This window comes from Mixophyes fleayi, chromosome 12, assembly GCF_038048845.1.
Source record: "Mixophyes fleayi isolate aMixFle1 chromosome 12, aMixFle1.hap1, whole genome shotgun sequence".
In the NCBI taxonomy this organism is placed as follows: domain Eukaryota; kingdom Metazoa; phylum Chordata; class Amphibia; order Anura; family Limnodynastidae; genus Mixophyes; species Mixophyes fleayi.
In genome coordinates, this window is record NC_134413.1 from 34436929 (window position 1) to 34463106 (window position 26178).

Here is a 26178-nt window from a genome sequence, read left to right on the forward strand (position 1 = left end):
GTGAGTTACTTGGACAAGGAGCTCCTTAGATATATCATCATCATCACCATTTATTTATATAGCGCCACTAATTCCGCAGCGCTGTACAGAGAACTCACTCACATCAGTCCCTGCCCCATTAGAGCTTACAGTCTAAATTGTCTAACACAGACACACACACACAGACTAGGGTCAATTTACCCCAGTGCTGTGAGGCAGAAGTGCTAACCACTGAGCCACTGTTCTCTCTATCTCCCTCTCTCCCTCTCTCTCGCTCCCCCCCCTCTCCCTCTCTCTCTCCCCCTCTCTCTCTCCCCCACCCCTCTCTCTCTCGTCTCTCCTCTCTCTCTCTCTCCCCCTCTCCCTCTCCCTCTCCCTCTCTCCCTCTCCCTCCCTCTCTCTCCCTCTCTCTTGCTCCCCCCCTCTCCCTCTCTCTCTCTCCCCCCCTCTCTCTCTCCCCCCCCCTCTCTCTCTCCCCCTCTATCTCCCCCCCCTCTCTCTCTCCCTCTCCCTCCCTCTCTCCCCCTCTCTCGCTCACCCCCTCTCTCTCTCGCCCCTCTCTCTCTCTCCCTCTCCCCCCCTCTCTCTCTCCTCTCTCTCTCTCTCTCTCTCTCTCCCTCTCCCCCCCTCTCTCTCTCCTCTCTCTCTCTCTCTCTCTCTGTGTATATATATATATATATATATATATATATATATATATATATATATTTCTTATATTGCATTATTCCTAATCTTTATATAGCTTAAACATTATCCCCTGTCCTATATAGGACCCTACTCTACCTTTATTCCCAGACAAAACCTGACCAGGGGAAAAAACCATCAGCAATGTCTGCACGGTATCATTTTTACCAATAGAAACATGTTTTTGTTGTTTTATGTTCTCAAGAGAATATTTTAATACACAATAGATAGAATATACAGTAGATCTAAGTTCTCTCCAGTGTTCTGTAAGCTGCTACGGGGGTTGCTAGTGTTCTGTAAGCTGCTACGGGGGGCGCTAGTGTTCTGTAAGCTGCTACAGGGGCCGCTAGTGTTCTGTAAGCTGCTACGGGGGCCGCTAGTGTTCTGTAAGCTGACACGGGCCGCTAGTGTTCTGTAAGCTGCTACGGGGGTTGCTAGTGTTCTGTAAGCTGCTACGGGGGCCGCTAGTGTTCTGTAAGCTGCTACGGGGGCCGATAGTGTTCTGTAAGCTGCTACGGGGCCGCTAGTGTTCTGTAAGCTGCTACGGGGGTCGCTAGTGTTCTGTAAGCTGCTACGGGGGCCGCTAGTGTTCTGTAAGCTGCTACGGGGGCCGCTAGTGTTCTGTAAGCTGACACGGGGCCGCTAGTGTTCTGTAAGCTGCTATGGGGGGTTGCTAGTGTTCTATAAGCTGCTACGGGGGCCGCTAGTGTTTCAGTGTCCCCGAGTGTCATCCATAAGATATCTACTTCTCGTAAATGTTTGAAGGGTTTACATATCATCTGTTAATTAATAGATCGGTATATCCTGGTGACAGGTTTATTGCTGAAGAAAAGCAATAACTGAGTTCAACTTTATTGTGTTGTCTTTGGCAAGTACTTGGTGTTTACCGCTCAGTGTCACTGCCGGCTGCTCTATTCTCCACATGTCTCCAATTTGTGTGTTATTAACAGGCTCTAGACAAGGTCCAGGACAGGAGACCCCAGCAGCGGGAGCAGACAGAACCAGATACCCCCATCACTGAGAGATCATCCATCAACTACTGGAAGTCTCCTAAATGTAGCAGCAGACTCTCCGAATTCCCAGTAAAGAGTTCCCTCTCCTCAGGTGATGACTGAGTTTCTTACCCCCACATGTGTCTCATGTTGTCTGCGCCTTATAGGTTCATATTTCACTGTTTTACAAGTTTGTTTTATTTTGTGGTTTACTGGGTGACCACACAAAGCTTCCTCCATGTTTTCTATCAGGAACCCAGGACAGAGCTCCGCTCGGACTTGTAGACACCCCGCTTATCGATGCAGAAGAAGAGGTGCATTATTGCTTCTTCCCAATACACGCGCTGGAGAACTATCCTACGTTGGTCACCGATGATAACTTGCTGTGGTTCTCCGAGAGTTTCTTCTTGATAGAGTGCGGATGTGACGAGTTCCGATTCATAGGTGAGGAACGTCTTTCATTAGACTCCTCCCGTCCTCCGCTTAATTCATCTCCAAGATTTGCCCTGTTGTAATGTGAATTCATAGCTTGCACTAATGAGCTCTAATGAGGTCCAGACTGCTGTATACAGGTGGAATCGTGTCTGCACCTCATTCTGATCCTGGGTGTTAGAGACAGAGGAGCTTAAATTGTTTCCATCAACCCATAAACATTTAGGGCTATTTTTTTTACTAAAGTAAAAATTAGTTGTTGTTTTTTTATAGAAAACTTTTACATTTCCAGAGTTATTGTCTTGTGACCAATTGCTGTCATTCTGCTGACTTCACACAGGAAACTTTCTTCTTTCTGGGAAGTTTTTGTTACCAGAGAAGTTCTCAAAGTTTGAGGTGTTGGAAGCAGAAGTTAAATCGCTGAGAATTCCCGGTGTCTTCAAGGCCCTGAATAATGAGAAGAAATCTTTACGTACGTTCCGGTGCGATCACTGTATATTGTCCAGGTGTCTCTGCCTGAGTATAAGGCCACATTGTAGAATGTTGTGTCTCCCAATCAATGCTTCATTCCCGGGTTGTCACACACAATTTCGGGTTCTATACCACAATCTGTACAGCTCCCACGATTCATTCCAGGGGACCCCTTGGCATGCAGGGACCAGTATCCCCCCTACCCCCTATCTCCCCTACCATGTACCTGTGTGGTAACATCACACAGATACACAGTAACATCACACAGGTACACGGTAACATCACACAGGTACACAGTAACATCACACAGATACACAGTAACATCACACAGGTACATAGTAACATCACACAGGTACATAGTAACATCACACAGGTACACGGTAACATCACACAGGTACATAGTAACATCACACAGATACACGGTAACATCACACAGGTACATAGTAACATCACACAGGTACATAGTAACATCACACAGATACACAGTAACATCACACAGGTACACAGTAACATCACACAGGTACACAGTAACATCACACAGGTACATAGTAACATCACACAGGTACACAGTAACATCACACAGGTACACAGTAACATCACACAGGTACATAGTAACATCACACAGGTACATGGTAACATCACACAGGTACATGGTAACATCACACAGGTACATGGTAACATCACACAGGTACATAGTAACATCACACAGGTACACAGTAACATCACACAGGTACATAGTAACATCACACAGGTACACGGTAACATCACACAGATACACGGTAACATCACATAGGTATATGGTAACATCACATAGGTATATAGTAACATCACACAGGTACATAGTAACATCACACAGGTACATAGTAACATCACACAGGTACATGGTAACATCACACAGGTACATGGTAACATCACACAGGTACATGGTAACATCACACAGGTACACAGTAACATCACACAGGTACACGGTAACATCACACAGGTACACAGTAACATCACACAGGTACACAGTAACATCACACAGGTACATAGTAACATCACACAGGTACATGGTAACATCACACAGGTACATAGTAACATCACACAGGTACACAGTAACATCACACAGGTACACAGTAACATCACACAGGTACATAGTAACATCACACAGGTACACAGTAACATCACACAGGTACATAGTAACATCACACAGATACATAGTAACATCACACAGGTACATAGTAACATCACACAGGTACATAGTAACATCACACAGGTACACGGTAACATCACACAGGTACACGGTAACATCACACAGGTACACGGTAACATCACACAGGTACACAGTAACATCACACAGGTACATAGTAACATCACACAGATACATAGTAACATCACACAGATACACAGTAACATCACACAGGTACATAGTAACATCACACAGGTACATAGTAACATCACACAGGTACACAGTAACATCACACAGATACACAGTAACATCACACAGGTACACAGTAACATCACACAGGTACATAGTAACATCACACAGATACATAGTAACATCACACAGATACACGGTAACATCACACAGATACACGGTAACATTCGGCTGATTGATGGTCACAGCTCTGTTACCAGAAGTGCTGAGATTATCATTCATGGTATAATGTGGTGGAGGTGACACAGAATGAGTCCTGTTGCTGCCCCTGGTATCTAGTCAACAAAAGTTTAAAGACCAATTAACATTCAGTACAGTTTATATTATAAAGTTACAAACTATAAAGTGAATGGTAAAATGACAGAAACAAGAAATAGTTGGTTATATAATTAAATATAGTCCTTAAAGACGTATTGTGAGATTTGGGTTGGAAAATAAATATTTTGCATCCAACAAAGAAACATTGTAAAGGCATGTAATAATAGATCATTTATTAACAATCATTAAAGGATAAATTTACTTTTATATTTAAAATTTTGAAAAGTGTCCGACTTCTGGAACCTTCTATATGGCGGTGGATTATCCTTTACATGGCGGCTATCGATTGTGGCAGAAAATGCCACGTTTATACTTATTGATCTATTGCTCCTAGGAAGTAACTACTGCAGCCGTACAGACAAACCAGTGGCCCCCAGTAACCGTACAACAGGACAAGAGCCGTTCTACGTCATGGCCTTGGAGTTATTGGCCAAATACCCCGACTCTGCGCTAGGTCAGCTGACTATAGAGAGTAGTATAGATGGCAGTAAGCTGTACATCCGCGGGTACCGGGACCCTCTTCCTGCATGTCACGTATGTTCCAGGAATATTCTGTGTGTGTGTCGTATGTACACAGGGCCGCTGCAATCATCTGTAGTCTGAGAGAGTACAGTACTTGTGTATATAGAGCTAAATCCTTTATCATCTAACTACAAGTAACCTCTTATCCGCAAACATGTTATTGTAAACCAATATGGTACCTGGTATCGCCCTATAGTCACTGTGAGGAGCGCTGCTAATTAATGATTTGGACAATACCAGGGGCTGTATGGGGGCAAATAGGCTAATTTGTAAATGTAATGTAGGATGTTTTATGTGAAATGCTGCAGTTTAAATAAGAACCTCTTATCCGGAAACCCAATATCCCAAATATTCTGTGTTATAGATCCCAGATCTGTACATTGTAAATCACTGACAGCTTGGAGGGTTCTACAGCATCTTCCAGATTGGGACGTTCTGGCCGTAAAAATATTCACTGATTCCAGTTTAGGCGGCTATAAGAATATCCGTTTTGTTATTTTTAATTACAAAAGTACTCACATTTTGTGGCAAACACGGTTTCACTCTATATTTTGTTGTTATTGCACATATTTTAAATTTGAAAGTAGTTTAAGCTCATTCAGATGTAAATGTGATGCAGGAATTGGCTGGAGACCTGCAGACTTCCACTAACCAGCAGCCGTGTGCAGATCTGTGGTCTATGTACATTACTAGACCAAGGGGATATCACATACCACCCGATGAGAGACGCTGTGAGATCTTATCTACAGAGCAGAACAGGCCTCGGTCCTGGGACATTGTGTAAGTAATATCATTTACCTGGATCTGTAACATTATCCTGTGTGTCTCCTTAATACCGGTCCCTGACACCATTATCCTGTGTGTGTCCTTATTACTGGTCCTGACACCATTATCCTGTGTGTGTCCTTATTACTGGTTCCTGACACCATTATCCTGTGTGTCCTTATTACTGGTCCTGACACCATTATCCTGTGTGTGTCCTCATTACTGGTCCCTGACACCATTATCCTGTGTGTGTCCTTATTACTGGTCCCTGACACCATTATCCTGTGTGTCCTTATTACTGGTCCCTGACACCATTATCCTGTGTGTCCTTATTACTGGTCCCTGACACCATTATCCTGTGTGTCCTTATTACTGGTCCCTGACACCATTACCCTGTGTGTGTCCTTATTACTGGTCCCTGACACCATTATCCTGTGTGTCTCCTTATTACTGGTCCCTGACACCATTATCCTGTGTGTCTCCTTATTACTGGTCCCTGACACCATTATCCTGTGTGTCCTTATTACTGGTCCCTGACACCATTATCCTGTGTGTCTCCTTATTACTGGTCCCTGACACCATTATCCTGTGTGTCCTTATTACTGGTCCCTGACATCATTATCCTGTGTGTCCTTATTACTGGTCCCTGACACCATTATCCTGTGTGTCTCCTTATTACTGGTCCCTGACACCATTATCCTGTGTGTCTCCTTATTACTGGTCCCTGACACCATTATCCTGTGTGTCCTTATTACTGGTCCCTGACACCATTATCCTGTGTGTCTCCTTATTACTGGTCCCTGACACCATTATCCTGTGTGTCCTTATTACTGGTCCCTGACACCATTATCCTGTGTGTCTCCTTATTACTGGTCCCTGACACCATTATCCTGTGTGTCCTTATTACTGGTCCCTGACACCATTATCCTGTGTGTGTCCTTATTACTGGTCCCTGACATCATTATCCTGTGTGTGTCCTTATTACTGGTCCCTGACACCATTATCCTGTGTGTCCTTATTACTGGTCCCTGACACCATTATCCTGTGTGTCCTTATTACTGGTCCCTGACACCATTATCCTGTGTGTCTCCTTATTACTGGTCCCTGACACCATTATCCTGTGTATCCTTATTACTGGTCCCTGACACCGTTATCCTGTGTGTGTCCTTATTACTGGTCCCTGACACCATTATCCTGTGTGTGTCCTTATTACTGGTCCCTGACACCATTATCCTGTGTGTGTCCTTATTACTGGTCCCTGACACCATTATCCTGTGTGTCCTTATTACTGGTCCCTGACACCATTATCCTGTGTGTCCTTATTACTGGTCCCTGACACCGTTATCCTGTGTGTGTCCTTATTACTGGTCCCTGACACCGTTATCCTGTGTGTGTCCTTATTACTGGTCCCTGACATCGTTATCCTGTGTGTGTCCTTATTACTGGTCCCTGACATCATTATCCTGTGTGTGTCCTTATTACTGGTCCCTGACACCATTATCCTGTGTGTCCTTATTACTGGTCCCTGACACCATTATCCTGTGTGTCCTTATTACTGGTCCCTGACACCATTATCCTGTGTGTGTCCTTATTACTGGTCCCTGACATCATTATCCTGTGTGTGTCCTTATTACTGGTCCCTGACACCATTATCCTGTGTGTCCTTATTACTGGTCCCTGACACCATTATCCTGTGTGTCCTTATTACTGGTCCCTGACACCATTATCCTGTGTGTCCTTATTAGTGGGTCTCTGACACCATTATCCTGTGTGTCTCCTTATTACTGGTCCCTGACACCATTATCCTGTGTGTCTCCTTATTACTGGTCCCTGACACCATTATCCTGTGTGTCCTTATTACTGGTCCCTGACACCGTTATCCTGTGTGTGTCCTTATTACTGGTCCCTGACACCATTATCCTGTGTGTGTCCTTATTACTGGTCCCTGACACCATTATCCTGTGTGTGTCCTTATTACTGGTCCCTGACACCATTATCCTGTGTGTGTCCTTATTACTGGTCCCTGACACCATTATCCTGTGTGTCCTTATTACTGGCCCCTGACACCGTTATCCTGTGTGTGTCCTTATTACTGGTCCCTGACACCATTATCCTGTGTGTGTCCTTATTACTGGTCCCTGACACCATTATCCTATGTGTGTCCTTATTACTGGTCCCTGACACCATTATCCTGTGTGTCCTTATTACTGGTCCCTGACACCATTATCCTGTGTGTCCTTATTACTGGTCCCTGACACCATTATCCTGTGTGTGTCCTTATTACTGGTCCCTGACACCATTATCCTGTGTGTGTCCTTATTACTGGTCCCTGACACCATTATCCTGTGTGTGTCCTTATTATCGGATCTCTCACACTAACTCCTTAATAATAGAATGACTGAGCGCTAGTCTGATATCTCTGGTAGGATTATATTTAATGTGCCGCTATCTGCCCGGTGGTCACATCATCAGCTGGGAAGCAGCCGCTGAGAATAGACCCTAATACAGACCAGTATAACTGCTGGGGAGCCACAGTGATCCTTTTTTGTTGTGTAATGGTCCAAATTACTACACGTGGAAACACTCTGTCTAGGAGGAACTGTCGGTACTGACGTTGAGCTGTTTTGTTTTAATATAGTACATGAATCTATATTTACCTAGGTAACAACTGGACAGCTGATGTACAAGAGCTTCCGCAGCAGCAGATAGTCCGGGTCTATGTTGGGATGCACTGGTACGCCACGTACTTGGGAACTCTGCTCAAGGTACAGACAGAAAGAGACCGGTTCCTGTATTGTCCTCTTGTTAATATAGTACATTACTCCCAGTCACATCCCCCACACGCTGTACTACTGCGGATATTCTCTTACATAACATCCATGACTGAGGGTTTCATTATATCTTTATTCTCTGTGGTAGTATTTCCATAACGCTCTGAATGTGGGTAGAACCTCTAGTTAGTGACACGTCGGTGGTAGTGGCCACGGAGGATTAATGACTTGTCGCTGGGGATTGTGATTAACGTGATGATAACGATGAATCCGGCTCTTTGTGTTCAGTATCCTGAGCTGCTGAATAACACCAGGAAGACGCGCTGGATCTCCTGTGGGTTCTCCTTGTTGGTGAATGGAGATGGACAGATGTTCAGACACATCCTCAACTTTCTGCGACTTGGAAGCCTCTTCCTGCCCTCTGCATTCCAGTGAGTATCTTGGCGTTCTCCTACCGCGCCTCCGGCTGTCCCCACTTTATTAGTGACCGGGGGTTTTACCCCACACTAGTTATAATATTTAAGTATAATATAACTAGACCGGCTCTGACATGAAAGGGTTCACAGTCCAGATCAGTGATGGGCTACCTGGGGCACTGAACGGTCCGCACAGTGAGGTCCTCTAACCCTAGACAGGGCCGCACGTCACCCTTAACCTCAGTGATATGTTGAAACAATACATTTAATCAAAGAGAGAGACCCCGATCTGTAATAACATACCAGCAGACATAGACAAGTGTTACAAGCTATAACAACGTAATCTGATGATGGAGCAGGATGGAGCTGGGGCCACTGGTGACGGCTTGGTGGGGGCGCTGGTGATGGCCTGGGGGGCCGCCTGATGCCCATCACTGGTCTAGACCAACGTCTGTTCCCATGGCCATGATTTGTGAATCTACTTCCAGGTGACTGTACCAGATCTGATAGACTCATTGGTCACACTACATGGTTTTTACTCCTCTTAATATTTTAAGGGGTGTTTCTATCCAAAAAAGGACCACGGCATCATATTGATAATTCAGCATAATAGTAAATGTAAGTACAGATTAACGTGGTCAGCGCAGACAATGCTGGATAAATGGCAGCTTCCTCCATATTGTATGAGAGCACACGCTGACATGAGTCATATTAATGCCTTTGTACCTTGTTGTAGGTCTCCAGCTGTTCTGTCCAGTGTGCCCCGTCCCGATGATATGTGCTGCTCCGTTAGTGGACGTTAGGCAGCCCAGGGAGGTGAAGCCTGGGGGACACCAATAATCCCACCAGGCCAGGACACCTATACGAGGGAGGTCACAGGGGGGGCAGTATGCACCAGCTCATGTACAGTGAGTCCTGTGCTCCATTAGTGGACATAAGGCAGCCCAGGGAGATGAAGCCTGGGGGACACCAATAATCCCACCAGGCCAGGATACCTATACGAGGGAGGTCACGGGGCGGGCAGTATGCACCAGCTCATGTACAGTGAGTCCTGTGCTCCATTAGTGGACATAAGGCAGCCCAGGGAGGTGAAGCCTGGGGGACACCAATAAGCCCACCAGGCCAGGACACCTATACGAGGGAGGTCACAGGGCAGGCAGTATGCACCAGCTCATGTACAGTGAGTCCTGTGCTCCATTAGTGGACATAAGGCAGCCCAGGGAGATGAAGCCTGGGGGACACCAATAATCCCACCAGGATACCTATACGAGGGAGGTCACGGGGCGGGCAGTATGCACCAGCTCATGTACAGTGAGTCCTGTGCTCCATTAGTGGACATAAAGCAGCCCAGGGAGGTGAAGCCTGGGGGACACCAATAAGCCCACCAGGCCAGGACACCTATACGAGGGAGGTCACAGGGCAGGCAGTATGCACCAGCTCATGTACAGTGAGTCCTGTGCTCCATTAGTGGACATAAGGCAGCCCAGGGAGGTGAAGCCTGGGGGACACCAATAAGCCCACCAGGCCAGGACACCTATACGAGGGAGGTCACAGGGCAGGCAGTATGCACCAGCTCATGTACAGTGAGTCCTGTGCTCCATTAGTGGACATAAGGCAGCCCAGGGAGATGAAGCCTGGGGGACACCAATAATCCCACCAGGCCAGGATACCTATACGAGGGAGGTCACAGGGCAGGCAGTATGCACCAGCTCATGTACAGTGAGTCCTGTGCTCCATTAGTGGACATAAGGCAGCCCAGGGAGGTGAAGCCTGGGGGACACCAATAAGCCCACCAGGCCAGGACACCTATACGAGGGAGGTCACAGGGGGGGCAGTATGCACCAGCTCATGTACAGTGAGTCCTGTGCTCCATTAGTGGACATAAGGCAGCCCAGGGAGGTGAAGCTTGGGGGACACCAATAAGCCCACCAGGCCAGGACACCTATACGAGGGAGGTCACGGGGGGGCAGTATGCACCAGCTCATGTACAGTGAGTCCTGTGCTCCATTAGTGGACATAAGGCAGCCCAGGGAGGTGAAGCCTGGGGGACACCAATAAGCCCACCAGGCCAGGACACCTATACGAGGGAGGTCACAGGGCAGGCAGTATGCACCAGCTCATGTACAGTGAGTCCTGTGCTCCATTAGTGGACATAAGGCAGCCCAGGGAGATGAAGCCTGGGGGACACCAATAATCCCACCAGGCCAGGATACCTATACGAGGGAGGTCACAGGGCAGGCAGTATGCACCAGCTCATGTACAGTGAGTCCTGTGCTCCATTAGTGGACATAAGGCAGCCCAGGGAGGTGAAGCCTGGGGGACACCAATAAGCCCACCAGGCCAGGACACCTATACGAGGGAGGTCACAGGGGGGGCAGTATGCACCAGCTCATGTACAGTGAGTCCTGTGCTCCATTAGTGGACATAAGGCAGCCCAGGGAGGTGAAGCTTGGGGGACACCAATAAGCCCACCAGGCCAGGACACCTATACGAGGGAGGTCACGGGGGGGCAGTATGCACCAGCTCATGTACAGTGAGTCCTGTGCTCCATTAGTGGACATAAGGCAGCCCAGGGAGGTGAAGCCTGGGGGACACCAATAAGCCCACCAGGCCAGGACACCTATACGAGGGAGGTCACAGGGCAGGCAGTATGCACCAGCTCATGTACAGTGAGTCCTGTGCTCCATTAGTGGACATAAGGCAGCCCAGGGAGGTGAAGCCTGGGGGACACCAATAATCCCACCAGGCCAGGACACCTATACGAGGGAGGTCACAGAGCAGGCAGTATGTGCCAGCTCATGTACAGTGAGCGCTGTGCTCCATTTAAATGGCAGAATCACTGCTCACGTCCCTAGAAAGCTGCGGATCCTTCTCCTAACAGATGTGCTGCAGGCTTCTATAGCAACGCTCTGCAGAGAGTGTTGTGAATGGGTTTTCTCTCAGCCTGGTGATTACGATGAGACTAACATGGACAAGTGCCAGGGGGTACACGACATCAGGGATGTATGTGCATTAATACATTGGACCAATGATCAATCCACCTGTTCTGCTTGGGGGGGATTCAGGAAACATCTAGAACATTGTCTATTCAACTGTCCGTTTTATCTTATGTTGTTGTATCATGACCCCCTCAATGTACATAAAACAGGGCCAGATTAAGGGCCACGTGGGCCTGGGGCTGAAAATTATAAAGGGCCTATTGTGAGAAGTGCCGTCCCACCAGAGGTGTGGCCAGTGATGTGTGGGTGTGGCCAGTGATGTGTGGGTGTGGCCAGCTGTGTGGGCGTGGTCGGCACCATGGAGGGCATAGCTTGCACTTCCCTCCAGCTACCTATATCTCCCTCCCATCATCCCTTATATAAAGAGAGCACCACTAACTGGCTCACACATCATGTATGTAACGTGATGAGTGGAAATACGTCCCAGCTGTCCCTCATGCCGGAACAAGCTCCTGGCTGATTGGGATAGTCCCCTAAAATCAGGACTATTCTGATGGAATCAGGACAGTTGAGAGGTAAAGGTATGTTATGTTATTGACCATTGAAGACATGGTTGCTTATTTTTATTTATAAAGTGCTTTAACAGAAACATGTTTTTTACATTGAACAAAATACAGGTGCTGAAAACTTTTGAATCCATGTAAATATATATATATGTAAATACACTGTCTATTGTATGTATCTATATTGATCCTAATATATAAACATTCACTGTCCACTTTATTATGTATACCTGAACACCTGCTAGTTAATGCAAATATCTAATCGGTCAATCATGTGGCAGAAACAATCGGGCTGGCTTGGCTGGGGGGCAAGTGCCCCCAGGGCCGGTTCCATATCGGGCTACCTTGGGCTGGGTAACTAGGCCACCTGCATTTTTCTTCCTTCAAAATGTTCCTAATAGGAGTCTTGCCCCCCCCAGGTTAACATTTGCAGCCCTCCCCTGGCAGACATGGTCAAAAATTACAGTTGTAGTTCAGACCAAACACCAGAACGGAGAAGAAATGTGATCTCAGTGACTTTTACTGTGGAATAATTGTTACCTCAGAAACTGCTGATCTCTTTGGGATTTTTACACACAACAGTCTCAGAGTTTACAGAGAACGGTGCTCAAAACCAGAGCGAAAGTTCAGTGGGTGGAAACTCCTTTGTAATGAGAGACGTCAGAAGAGAACGGCCAGCGTGGTTCTGAATGCCGTGTAAGTCACATACAACTCCTGACACTAATAGAGGCAAATCGAGGGAGGCGAGGAGCGTGCAAGCGCACGGCAGCTACAGTACTGGCATGTTCAAGTGTTATAAACTGGAGGGGTTAGTACACAATTAGCTGATTATCGCCATTGCTTATTATGTCGCCAGCCCTGCAAAATATAAAGGATCCTTGATAGACGTATCTGACTATGTGTCCTTGTCACATTTGTGTAAACGCACCCTTACTGTATGCTTGTCCCTCTTCCCTCCCCTGTTGTAGGGAGACGAATGTCAACAGTGTCCAAAAATCTTCATACGGACATAAGCGTACTAAGTTTTAGAGTTGGTTAATAATATTTAACATAGTCATCCCAAGGTTGCATTTGAGCTGATCATGACATCTAATAGTGGGATGAACTCTTCAGCCAGGTAGGTCACACTGTTACCGAATCCTGTGGTCAGTCTGAATACAGCTGGGGGGTTTCCTGCAGTTGTAAAAATAACAAACTGCTTTGCAGTAGTTATAAAAATATAACCCTTACAAAATACAGCGTACTATGAAGACAGCTTTATACATCTTCCTTTTTACTTGACGTTGTGTAAATCTGTGTTTAATACTGTCAGACGCCCCAATATCTTGTTTCCCTGGGCTGTAACGAGATCCGGTTTAAAGTCTCGCTCATGTCAGTGATTGTACTGGTATATGTCAGCAAATGATGCTTTGTGATGTCTTACATCCATTTTTACAGGAAGCGCCTGAAATAGCCCCTCAAGGTGGCTGCATGTGCGGAATGGAAAAAGTTTGCATCTTCTGATGGGAGAAGCTGTCAGACAGTGGGCAGATTGTGGCTTTCCTTCCTCTCATATTGAGCCCACATGCAAAAATAAGTTTGATTTCCCCAGAAGGAGAGAGGTCAGGGAGGAGAGGTAGATTTGGGTGTCTTCTGCATAAAGGGGGTATTAGAGGTTGAAGGAACATATTAGTTCACCAAGAGATAATCCATATAGAGAGAAAAGCAGATGACCAAGAACAGAGCCTTGAGGAGTCTTGAGCCGCTGACAAATAGTGTGAGTGGAGGGGAGGATGTGCCAGGAGTATAGACACTGAGAGACCATTCAGAAAGGTAGGAGGTGAACGCAGAGAGTGCAAAGTCATAAACGTCAAGGCAGTGAAAAGTGTGCAGGAGAAGAGGGTGGTCAACTGGACCAAAATCAACAGAGAGGTCAAGGAGGATGAGTATGGAGAAGCGATCGTTCAACTTCGCTGCAGGAAGATCATTGGTCACTTTAGTGAGGACAGTCTCAATGGACTGGTAAAAGCCCAATTACAGAGGGCTGAGGATCGAAGAGAGGAGAGAAGCTGTCAGGTCTTGTGCTTATTCAGGTCTTGACTGTAGCCTGCGGTTGTCCCACATGTTTCATATGCTCTGACATCTTCACTGTCTGCACACTGGGGTTTCCATTTGGGTTTGCGCCTCTTTTCTAACATTGCGGTGCTGCAACACAGACACAGGGTTTCTCATATTACCTGACAACTCTCTTGGACTCTGTGCAGTGAAACACAGACTCAGTTAATAAGCTGCTGCATTCTGTTTATCACGTCTATGTAAGCCTGCATCAGAGCATGGACTAATGACATGCTGCTAGTAATTAGTTGCCAGCACCTGAGGCTTCATGCACATGTTCAGGCCTATATAAGCAGCTTCCTGGGAACTACACACTACTAGTTTATTGAACCTGTCTCCTTAAGCCAGCACTCTGTATCCTGTTGCCACCTGGCTGTCTTATTCTGTCTGTCCCTTGGCTCGCAGATGACTGCCCTCTTTAGCTTTGACCCCTGGCTCTCAGACGACTACCTTCTCTGGCTCTGGATCCCTGACTACTCCCTGGACTTGCTGCTACGTGAGACTCGCTCTCTGTAATTAAAGGTACAGTACCTCTTCTCCCTAAAGTCTCTTCCTGTGTTTTCCTGCTACTGAAATCCAACCCAATATTTACAAACATAAATCCCAGAGACCTGACACAAGTCTCTCAAGTAGTTTGGAAGCAAAAGGAAGGAGAGTAAAAGAGCGGTAGTTGGAGACACAGGTAGTGTTGCAAGACAATTATTGAGGGTAGGTTTAACATTGTAGATGGATATACCACACATGAGTTATGTGGAACTTACAACTTGGCACCTAAGCCTGGAGGAATACATCTAAGTAACATTGTTGATTTGGAACCCAACCTACCTACAATAAGGACTTTAGTTGGACTTCCCCCTTAAGGACACATTGGTCTTTTTCCGTCATGATAACTCAATGGTTTTAATCCGCATTTTTATATATGAGCTGTCTCAACTGTTATATAAATTGAGAGATACATTACTCATACATGTGAATGATATCTTATAGTGGTTATATACCTTGTGCTCTATATACTGTGTATTATTGGATTGTATATTGTTCCTATTAGCAGCAGAGACACTTATATCTCTCTTATTCTGTGCAGCACAGACCTTCAGATGTGTTTATTTTAAAGGAAAATTCTATTTGACTGAATGAACTGCAGTCACACTCACACCTACTCCTAGCCACACTGGTTATTATTATCAGTGAGCACTCGCCCTTACTTGACTGTGCGGCATCAGTTATCCTCCACTCACACAGAGACATAACCGTAACTCATCAGAGTTATTTATATATTAGTACAGTGGTTCCCAAAATTTCTCAGTTCAAGGAACCATTAGGGTCACCATAATTTTTCCAAGGCACCCCTAAGCAAAAATAATTACCAGGTAGTCCCGTTTTTTAAGTAGTTTGGTCAAAATGACGTAAGATGTATTTAGACCTGTTCACCATCACATTGTGCCTCTTTATCACTGCGCCCCTTCGTCATCTCACACCATGTGTCCCCCCCTTCAGCGTCTCACTCTGCCCACCCCCCTTCAGCGTCTCACTCTCTGCCCCCCTCCTTCAGCGTCTCACTCTCTGCCCCCCTCCTTCAGCGTCTCACTCTCTGCCCCCCTCCTTCAGCGTGTCTCTCTCTGTCTCCCTCCTTCAGCGTGTCTCTCTCTCTCTCTCTGTCCCCCTCCTTCAGCGGCTCCCTCTCTCTCTGCCCCCCTTCTTCAGCGTCTCTCTCTCTCTCTCTCTGTCCCCCTCCTTCAGCGTCTCCCTCTCTCTCTGTCCCCCTCCTTCAGCGTCTCTCTCTCTCTCTGCCCCCCTCCTTCAGCGTCTCTCTCTCTCTCTGTCCCCCTCCTTCAGCGTCTCTCTCTCTGTCCCCCTCCTTCAGCGTCTCTCTCTCTCTCTGTCCCCCTCCTTCAGCGTCTCTCTCTCTCTGTCCCCCTCCTTCAGCGTCTCTCTCTCTCTGTCCCCCTCCTTCAGCGTCTCTCTCTTTCTCTGTCCCCCTCCTTCAGCGTCTCTCTCTCTCTGTCCCCCTCCTTCAGCGTCTCTCTCTCTCTGTCCCCCTCCTTCAGCGTCTCTCTCTCTCTCTGTCTCCCTCCTTCAGCGTCTCTCTCTCTCTCTCTGTCCCCCTACTTTAGCGTCTCTCTCTCTCTGTCCCCCTCCTTCAGCGTCTCCCTCTCTCCCTCCCTCCTTCAGCGTCTCTCTCTCTCCCTGTCCCCCCCTTCAGCGTCTCACTCTGCCCCACCTCCTTCAGCGTCTCACTCTGCCCCCTCTCCTTCAGCGTCTCACTCTGCCCCCCTCCTTCAGCGTCTCACTCTCTGCCCCCCTCCTTCAGCATGTCTCTCTCTCTCTGTCCCCCCCCTTCAGCGTGTCTCTCTCTCTCTCTCTGTCCCCCCCCCTTCAGCGTGTCTCTCTCTCTCTCTGTCCCCCTCCTTCAGCGTCTCTCTCTCTTTCTGTCCCCCTCCTTCAGCTTCTCCCTCTCTTTCTGTCCCCCTCCTTCAGCGTCTCTCTCTCTCTCTGTCCCCCTCCTTCAGCGTCTCCCTCTCTCTCTCTCTGTCCCCCTCCTTCAGCGTCTCTCTCTCTCTCTGTCCCCCACCTTCAGAGTCTCCCTCTCTCTCTATGTCCTCCTCCTTCAGCGTCTCTCTCTCTGTCCCCCTCCTTCAGCGTCTCTCTCTCTCTCTCTCTTTCTGTCCCCCTCCTTCAGCGTCTCTCTCTCTCTGTCCCCCTCCTTCAGCGTCTCTCTCTCTCTGTCCCCCTCCTTCAGCGTCTCTCTCTCTCTGTCCCCCTCCTTCAGCGTCTCTCTCTCTCTCTGTCTCCCTCCTTCAGCGTCTCTCTCTCTCTGTCCCCCTCCTTCAGCGTCTCTCTCTCTCTCTCTCTGTCCCCCTCCTTCAGTGTCTCTCTCTCTCTCTCTGTCCCCCTCCTTCAGCGTCTCTCTCTCTCTCTCTGTCCCCCTCCTTCAGCGTCTCTCTCTCTCTCTGTCCCCCTCCTTCAGCGTGTGTCTCTCTCTCTCTGTCCCCCTCCTGCAGCGTCTCCCTCTCTCTCTGTCCCCCTCCTTCAGCGTCTCCCTCTCTCTCTGTCCCCCTCCTTCAGCGTCTCTCTCTCTCTCTGTCCCCTCCTTCAGCGTCTCTTTCTCCCTGTCCCCCTCCTTCAGCGTCTCCCTCTCTCTCTGTCCCCCTCCTTCAGCGTCTCTCTCTCTCTCTGTCCCCCTCCTTCAGCGTCTCCCTCTCTCTCTGTCCCCCTCCTTCAGCGTCTCTCTCTGTCCCCCTCCTTCAGCGTCTGTCTCTCTCTCTGTCCCCCTCCTTCAGCGTCTCTCTCTCTCTTTCTCTCTGTCCCACTCCTTCAGCGTCTCTCTCTCTCTCTGTCCCCCTCCTTCAGTGTGTGTCTCTCTCTCTGTCCCCCTCCTTCAGTGTGTCTCTCTCTCTGTTCCCCCTCCTTCAGTGTGTCTCTCTCTCTGTTCCCCCTCCTTCAGCGTGTCTCTCTCTCTGTTCCCCCTCCTTCAGCGTGTCTCTCTCTCTGTTCCCCCTCCTTCAGCGTGTCTCTCTCTCTGTCCCTCTCCTTCAGCGTGTCTCTCTCTCTCTCTGTTCCCCCTCCTTCAGCGTGTCTCTCTCTCTCTGTTCCCCCTCCTTCAGCGTGTCTCTCTCTCTGTCCCCCCCCTCCTTCAGCGTGTCTCTCTCTCTGTCCCCCCTCCTCCTTCAGCGTGTGTCTCTCTCTCTCTGCCCCCCCTCCTTCAGCGTGTCTCTCTCAATGTCTCCCCTCCTCCTTCAGCTTGTCTCTCTCTCTGTTCCCCCCCTCCTTCAGCGTGTCTCTCTCTCTGTCCCCCTCCTCCTTCAGCGTGTCTCTCTCTCTGTCCCCCCTCCTCCTTCAGCGTGTGTCTCTCTCTCTCTCTCTCTCTCTCTGCCCCCCTCCTTCAGCGTGTCTCTCTCAATGTCTCCCCTCCTCCTTCAGCTTGTCTCTCTCTCTGTTCCCCCCTCCTTCAGCGTGTCTCTCTCTGTCCCCCCCTTCAGCGTGTCTCTCTCTCTCTGTCCCCCTCCTTCAGTGTCTCTCTCTCTGTCCCCCTCCTTCAGCGTCTCTCTCTCTGTCCCCCTCATTCAGCGTCTCTCTCTCTCTCTCTCTGTCCCCCTCCTGCAGCGTCTCCCTCTCTCTCTGTCCCCCTCCTTCAGCGTCTCTCTCTCTCTGTCCCCCTCCTTCAGCGTCTCTCTCTCTCTGTCCCCCTCATTCAGCGTCTCTCTCTCTCTCTGTCCCCCTCCTTCAGCGTCTCCCTCTCTCTCTCTCTGTCCCCCTCCTTCAGCGTCTCCCTCTCTCTCTCTCTGTCCCCCTCCTTCAGCGTCTCTCTCTGTCCCCCTCCTTCAGCGTCTCTCTCTGTGTCCCCCTCCTTCAGCGTGTCTCTCTCTCTCTCTCTGTGTCCCCCTCCTTCAGCGTGTCTCTCTCTCTCTCTCTCTCTCTGTTCCCCCTCCTTCAGCGTCTCTCTCTCTCTGTCCCCCTCCTTCAGCGTCTCTCTCTCTCTCTGTCCCCCTCATTCAGCGTCTCTCTCTCTCTCTCTGTCCCCCTCCTTCAGCGTCTCCCTCTCTCTCTCTCTGTCCCCCTCCTTCAGCGTCTCCCTCTCTCTCTCTCTGTCCCCCTCCTTCAGCGTCTCTCTCTCTCTCTGTCCCCCTCCTTCAGCATCTCTCTCTGTCCCCCTCCTTCAGCGTCTCTCTCTGTGTCCCCCTCCTTCAGCGTGTCTCTCTCTCTCTCTCTCTCTGTTCCCCCTCCTTCAGCGTGTCTCTCTCTCTCTCTCTGTGTCCCCCTCCTTCAGCGTGTCTCTCTCTCTCTCTGTGTCCCCCTCCTTCAGCGTGTCTCTCTCTCTCTCTCTCTCTCTGTTCCCCCTCCTTCAGCGTGTCTCTCTCTCTCTCTCTCTCTCTGTTTCCCCCTCCTTCAGCGTGTCTCTCTCTCTCTCTCTGTTCCCCCTCCTTCAGCGTGTCTCTCTCTCTCTCTCTCTCTGTTCCCCCTCCTTCAGCGTGTCTCTCTCTCTGTTCCCCCTCCTTCAGCGTGTCTCTCTCTCTCTCTCTCTGTTCCCCCTCCTTCAGCGTGTCTCTCTCTCTGTCCCCCCAATGTTCTGCTGGGAAACCTTGGGTCCTGGCATTCACGTGGATGTTACTTTGACACGTACCACATACCTAAACATTGTTGCAGACCAAGTACAACCCTTCATGACAACGGTATTCCCTAATAGCAGTGGCCTCTTTCAGCAGGATAATGCGCCCTGACACACTGCAAAAATTGTTCATTGTTTGAGCAACATGACAAAGAGATCAAAGTGTTGAATTTGTCTCTTGTTGTATGGGCTGGTCCCGTATAATTGGGGCACCCTTGTTCTCCATATTCAACTCAGTGAACTGTGCCTGAGACAGCCGTATCTCTGTTGGGGATTGGAGAGCTACTAGCTGAGTAACAGAAAGGAATAAGATAACTCTGTCCGGCTTTGAATACACAGACAGTAGTAGAGGCTCTGGTTTGATTTTGCAGGTAAACTTCCTTTTTGTATCTTGGATGTTGCACTAGTCTCTGCACTACCATAAACAAACAAGCAGGTCTAGTGGATTAGTAGCTCGGTGCTCTACTGACAGCAATGGAAGAGTTCTTGGTTTGAGTCCTAAGGCAGGTTTCATTTTTAAGCATTTGAATGTTGCACAGGACTGGTTGATAACATTAAAAAAAATATATCCAGAAACACTGACGGCAAAAGCTAGAGTAGTTGTCTATAAGCCCAGTACTTACCTGGCTGTGATGTAAAATAATCATCAGCTATTTATATAACGCGACTAATACAGCAGCGCTGTACAGAGAACTCAAAATCAGTCCCTGCGCCATTGGAGCTTACAGTCTAATTCCCTCACATAGACACAGACTGAGATGAACTTGTTACTTGAATCCCTCAGTGTTCTCTCTTACTACCATGAATGTTGCACCAGGCTGGTTTGTGACATTGAGAAAATAACATGAGCTGGTCCAGCAAGTCACCGCCAGTGATGGTAGAGTCCCAGGTTTGAATCTGCAGACAGATATCATTTTAGTACTTCGGATATTTAAAATGTTTAGTGACATTTACAAAAGATTTTTATAAGTTGGCTGTTAGTTTCTTAACCCATCATTACAAGGAGAGAACCCACTGAGCAGAATGATGACAGAGAAACCATCAACCTGTCTGGGGATTCAAACCAGGACCTTCCAACACCACAGTCAGCAGTCTGGCTACTAATCACCTGAGCCATCCGAGCCAGTACAAGATGGAGAGCAGCAGTGGGTCTTTTATCAATGTCATCCAGGGGCTTGGAACAAAATCAAAGAAGCTATAAATGTTACCTGGCTGGGGATTCAAACACAAGGATCCACATACACCATAAACAGACCTTCTATTTACTGAGCCAACTACTAACTCTGCCCAAGCTGGAATACACAGACAGTAGTAGAGGCTCTGATTTGATTTTACAGGTAAACTTCCTTTTAGTATCTTGGATGTTGCACTAGTCTCTGATGACATTAAGAAGCTGGGCTCATTGATGGTATTGAGGAAACTCTTTTCACATGCTTGGTGACATTTAGAAAATTCTTACCTCCTAAATATACTGTGCTGGGTCAACATCTCTACTAACATAGATGTTGAAGTCCTGGTTTATGTTCCCCCAGACAGCATTCTGTTAGTACCTTGGATGTTGGTCCAGGCTGGTTGATGACATTGACCATAATCTCCCTTCATATCTAGCAAACAAGCTGTCTCTGTTGACTTGTGTCCAGGTTCTCTGTTTGCAGCTAATGGTGGTGTCTCAGGTTTGAACCCCAAGACAGGTTTCTTTCAGCTATCTTTCCTGATGCACCAGGATGAATTATGACACAGAGGAAACCTTGGCTCAGAGGACTAGTAACCAACTTGTTTGCTGGTAGAGATGTTTGAGGTCTTAGTTCAACTCCACAAACAGCTGTAGCTTTTGTACCTTGGATTTTACACCTGACTTGTTGAAGACATTGAGATAAGTTTCCGTATTTTCTTACACCATATGTGGGCAGCATGGTGGCTAAGTGGTTAGCACATCTGCCCCGCAGTGCTGGGGCCATGAGTTCAGTTCCTGAATAGGGCCTTATCTGTGCAGTGTGTGCATGTTAGGAACTGATGTATGTTGTCTGTGCAGTGCTGTGGAAATAGTGGTGCTATATAAATGATGATGTTGGCTCAGATGAGTAAGATCTAGGTGCTGTCAATATAAATATGTCTTTGTCAATATGTCTTTGTCAATATGTCTTTGTCAATATGTCTTTGTCAATATGTCTTTGTCAATATGTCTGACTCATGACATTTAGGAGTCTTTGTGAAAGATGGTCTTTAGTCATATAAGTTAGTGGGCAAGTAGTAAAGTGCTCATTGGACAGAAGAGTTCCCATCAATATTGAGAAAAGTGTAGTCTAGTGAGAGAAGAGAGAAGAGTAGTGGCAAGTTAATAATGTACGAAAAGTGTAGTCTTTTCATAAAGTTGCTGTTAATTCTTTTAAAACCCCACAGCCATGTTAATTTAATAATGCTGGACAAACAATTTAACCCATCACTTACAAGGAGAGCACACACTGAGCAGGATGATGACATAGAAACCATCAAGCCTGTCTGGGGAGTCAAACCAGGACCTTCCAACATCACAGTCAGCAATCTGGCTACTAATCACCTGAGCCATCCAAGCCAGCACATGATAGAGAGCAGCAGTGGGTCTTTTATCAATGTCATCAATGGGCCTAGACCAAAATCAAAGAAGCTATAAATGTTACCTGGTTGGGGAGTTGAACACAGGGATCCATATATACCATAAACAGATGTTCTATCTACTGAGCCATCCAAGCCAGTACATGAGGGAGAGCATCAGTGGGTCTTTTATCAATGTCATCAATGGGCCTGGAGCAAAACCAAAGAAGCTATAAATGTTACCTGGCTGGGGAGTTGAACACAGGGATCCATATATACCATAAACAGCTCTTCTATCTACTGAGCCATCCAAACCAGTACATGATTGAGCGCAGCAGTGGGTCTTTTATCAATGTCATCCAGGGGCTTGGAGCAAAATCAAAGAAGCTATTAATGTTACCTGGTTGGGGAGTTGAACACAGGGATCCATATACACCATAAACAGATCTTCTATCTACTGGGCCACCAAGCCAGTACATGATGGAGTGTAGCAGTGAGACTTCTATCAATGTCATCAATGGGCCTGGAGCCAAACCAAAGGAGCAGTAAATGTTACCTGGTTTGGGATTCAAACACATGGATCAATACACACCATAAACAAGTTTCCTATTGACCGAGCCACCGAGCTGAATGAAGTGATACAGATATGGAGAGACTTTTCTTATGAACTTCATTAAGCCTGTCGCAGCTTTTAATAAAAGTTAGTAAATGTTACCTGGCTGGGGATTCAAACACAGGGATCCATAAACACCATAAACAGATCTTCTATCAACTGGGCCACCAATCTAGAATGTTTGCTCCAAACATGAAGAAACTTTTCTCATGGACTTCATCAAGCAACATGAACTGTGCTAAAATGAAATCAGACAGGGGACTCAAACCAGAGGCTCCTCTATCACTGCAGATAAACCACCAACTGAGCTATTTCCTCCTTTAAGCTATATGCGACTTTTCTCACTGTCTTGAATCAGTAATGTTGTATCAGGAATGGGCCATGTGTCTGCACTGCAAGTCCCAGTAAACTTAATAAACCTCAGTTTGACCATCAGTGGAGAGAGTCCAGCCACAACTGGAGTCCTCTATTTCTCTGACTGCAAAAGCCGCTGGTATCTGATTATCTTATATTTCTACATTGGTACCTTTAGAGCTTTGGAACAAGGGTGTCAAATCATTCTGCTCTGTGGTGGGGTTTGTACATGTCAAGGACTATAGGACGGGGAAGGTGACCAGTGATATGTGGAGTGATGATGATGATTTTGGTGGGATCACCTCTCTAACAGACAGATCGCGGCTGGGGGCAGTTTGTGGTAGTGGTTAAAGAGAGACCTTTGGGGCCTCCTCACACTTGGGGCAGTTAGTGAGAGAGACAAATATTTAAGTTAGATACAATGAAGTTATAACTAAGTTAAATCCAAACCTGAAAATACCTTACTGTGTGATGGATGTCAGATATTACTCTATAAGATGGACACAAAGGGTCTGATTCATTAAGGAACGTAAATGCCTATATGTGCTGTATTTTGCGTAAAATCATTTTGCACATGCTCAGAAACAAACCATACGCCAGAGAGCGCAGCAACGTCCAATTCATGTTCAAGCACAAAGGACCCAACTACAGACTACAACTTCAAAAGCTGATTGGGGAAAGAAAAGGGAGGGACACAAAGTCACTGTACAGTAAGGACGTGCCAAGCTCGAGCGTAATCAGCGGCGTCAGATTCAAGCTTTGGGCATCTCTATGATACGTGTTTTTCTGTCATATCTCTTGCTCCAGCTACAGGTCAGGTGTAAGTGCTGATTACTAGTGATGACGGCTGTGTATACAGCTAAAACATGTGTTTACAATCAGGAGCAACTGTAACAATGCATTTTATGTACAGTGGACATTAATCACATCCTAATAAATGTATTTTTTTTATATTTTTATAGTTTTGTCATTAATAACTATAACAGGTGACATTAATTGAATTTTATTTTTCTCTGCATGACTTTATATTCCACATATGTATTGGACATATCCTGAAATCTATTGTCTAGAGCAGAACGGACCTAGACCCGTATTCATCAACAGAGGCAGGGCCAGATTAAGGGCCACATGGGCCTGGGGCTAAAGATTAAAAAGTTCCTATTGTGAGAAGGGCCGTCCCACCGGAGGTGTGGCCAGTGACGTGTGGGTGTGGCCAGTGACTTGTGGGTGTGACTAGCTGTGTGTGGGCGTGGTCAGCACCATGGAGGGCATAGCTTGCACTTCCCTCCAACCACCTACATCTCCCTCCCATCCTCCCTTATATAAAGAGAGCACCACTAACTGGCTCACACAACATGTATGTAACGTGATGAGTAGGAATACGTCCCAGCTGTCGCTCATGCCGGGACAAGCTCCTGGCTGATCAGGATAGTCCCTAAAATCAGGACTATCCTGATGGAATCGGACAGTTGAGAGGTAAATGTATGTTATGCTGTTGACCATTGAAGACAAGAATACAAACAATGGTTGATTATTTTTATTTATAAAGCGCTTTAACAGAAACATACATGAAAAATGCAAATTTTCAGGTTTGTAACATTGAACAAAGTACAGGGTGCTGAAAACTTAAGAAAAATAAATGAAAAATAAAACTTGAATCAATGTATAAATATATATAAATACACTGTGTATTGTATGTATCTTTCTTGATCCTAATATATAATCATACACTGTCCTCTGTATTAGTTATACCTGAACATCTGAGAGTTATTGTACAAAATGAATGTAACAGACTCATAAATCCAATATACAATGATGAGATTTTACTGTATTCCAGAGAATGGAGCCTCTTCTGTCAGGAAGTGAACGAGTTTAATATCCCGTCTCTGGTGGAAGCTTTACATGAGTGCAACGCATACAGGTAATAGTACTATACAGGTAATAGTAATACACAGGTAATGATACTATATAGGTAATAGTAATATATAGGTAATAGTAATATACAGGTAATAGTACTATACAGGTAATAATACTGTACAGGTAATAGTAATATACAGGTAATAGTACTATACAGGGAATAGTAATATACAGGTAATAGTAATATACAGGTAATAGTACTGTACAGGGAATAGTAATATACAGGTAATAGTAATATACAGGTAATAGTACTATACAGGTAATAGTACTGTACAGGGAATAGTAATATACAGGTAATAGTAATATACAGGTAATAGTACTATACAGGTAATAGTACTGTACAGGGAATAGTAATATACAGGTAATAGTAATATACAGGTACAGACCGCTGGGAAAAAGCAGTGATATCCCGGATGGTCACTGTAATATAATATAATGTAATACCAGATATTATGTAGTAAATAATAATTTGCGTAGACAGCTGTTGTGGCCGATATAGGGGATTATTCACTGTACACGATTATCAGTATATGTGATAAACACAATGTTTGTTCTGCAGATTATGGTTAGAAAAACAAGTACCCAGCGGACGCTCGGAAGACCTAAGACGTGAGGTGATTATTGTCTGTGATATCTGTCAGTGATATCTGTCTGTGACATCTGTCTGTGACATCTGTCAGTGATATCTGTATGTGAGATCTGTATGTGAGATCTGTCTGTGACGTCTGTCTGTGACGTCTGTATGTGACGTCTGTCTGTGAGATCTGTCTGTGAGATCTGTCTGTGAGATCTGTCTGTGACATTTGTCTGTGACATCTGTCTGTGACATTTGTCTGTGACATCTGTCTGTGACATCTGTGTGTGAGATCTGTGTGTGAGATCTGTCTGTGAGATCTGTCTGTGACATCTGTGTGACATCTGTCTGTGACATCTGTGTGTGACACCTGTCTGTGCAGGGCCTGATTAAGGGTTCTGGCCGCCCTAGGCTAATACGGCCGCAGCGCCCCCCCCCCCCCCCTCCTCCGAATATATAGGTGTATAGGAACACTCCTGAATATGAATGTTCAGGTGTATTCTCCAGCATTCAAATTTAGACAGATTGTGCCATTGTCTCTTACCTGTCCTTGCTCTTCTCTCTTGCAACTTTGTTATCCTCTCGCTGGCTTCTGGAAAGTTGGCGTCCTTTTTTGAAAATGCAAAAATGTATTATAATGCAAACCCTGAATGATTAGGCCCTTTAGTTAAAACAAAAC

The 26178-nt window shown here is 46.7% G+C and overlaps 1 protein-coding gene across 1 annotated transcript in view; it reads left to right on the forward strand.

The window, feature by feature from the left end:
- LOC142108241 (BTB/POZ domain-containing protein KCTD19-like) overlaps positions 1–25587 on the forward strand; it is a 49010-nt gene extending 23423 nt beyond the window's left edge. The window contains 10 exon segments of the mRNA XM_075191867.1: positions 1614–1767; positions 1908–2099; positions 2428–2559; positions 4628–4794; positions 4796–4827; positions 5435–5595; positions 8242–8345; positions 8640–8782; positions 24846–24929; positions 25485–25587. Coding sequence (XP_075047968.1) covers positions 1614–1767; positions 1908–2099; positions 2428–2559; positions 4628–4794; positions 4796–4827; positions 5435–5595; positions 8242–8345; positions 8640–8782; positions 24846–24929; positions 25485–25569 — 1254 coding nt within the window. The 3' untranslated portion in view covers positions 25570–25587.
- Positions 25588–26178: the final 591 nt, after the last annotated feature.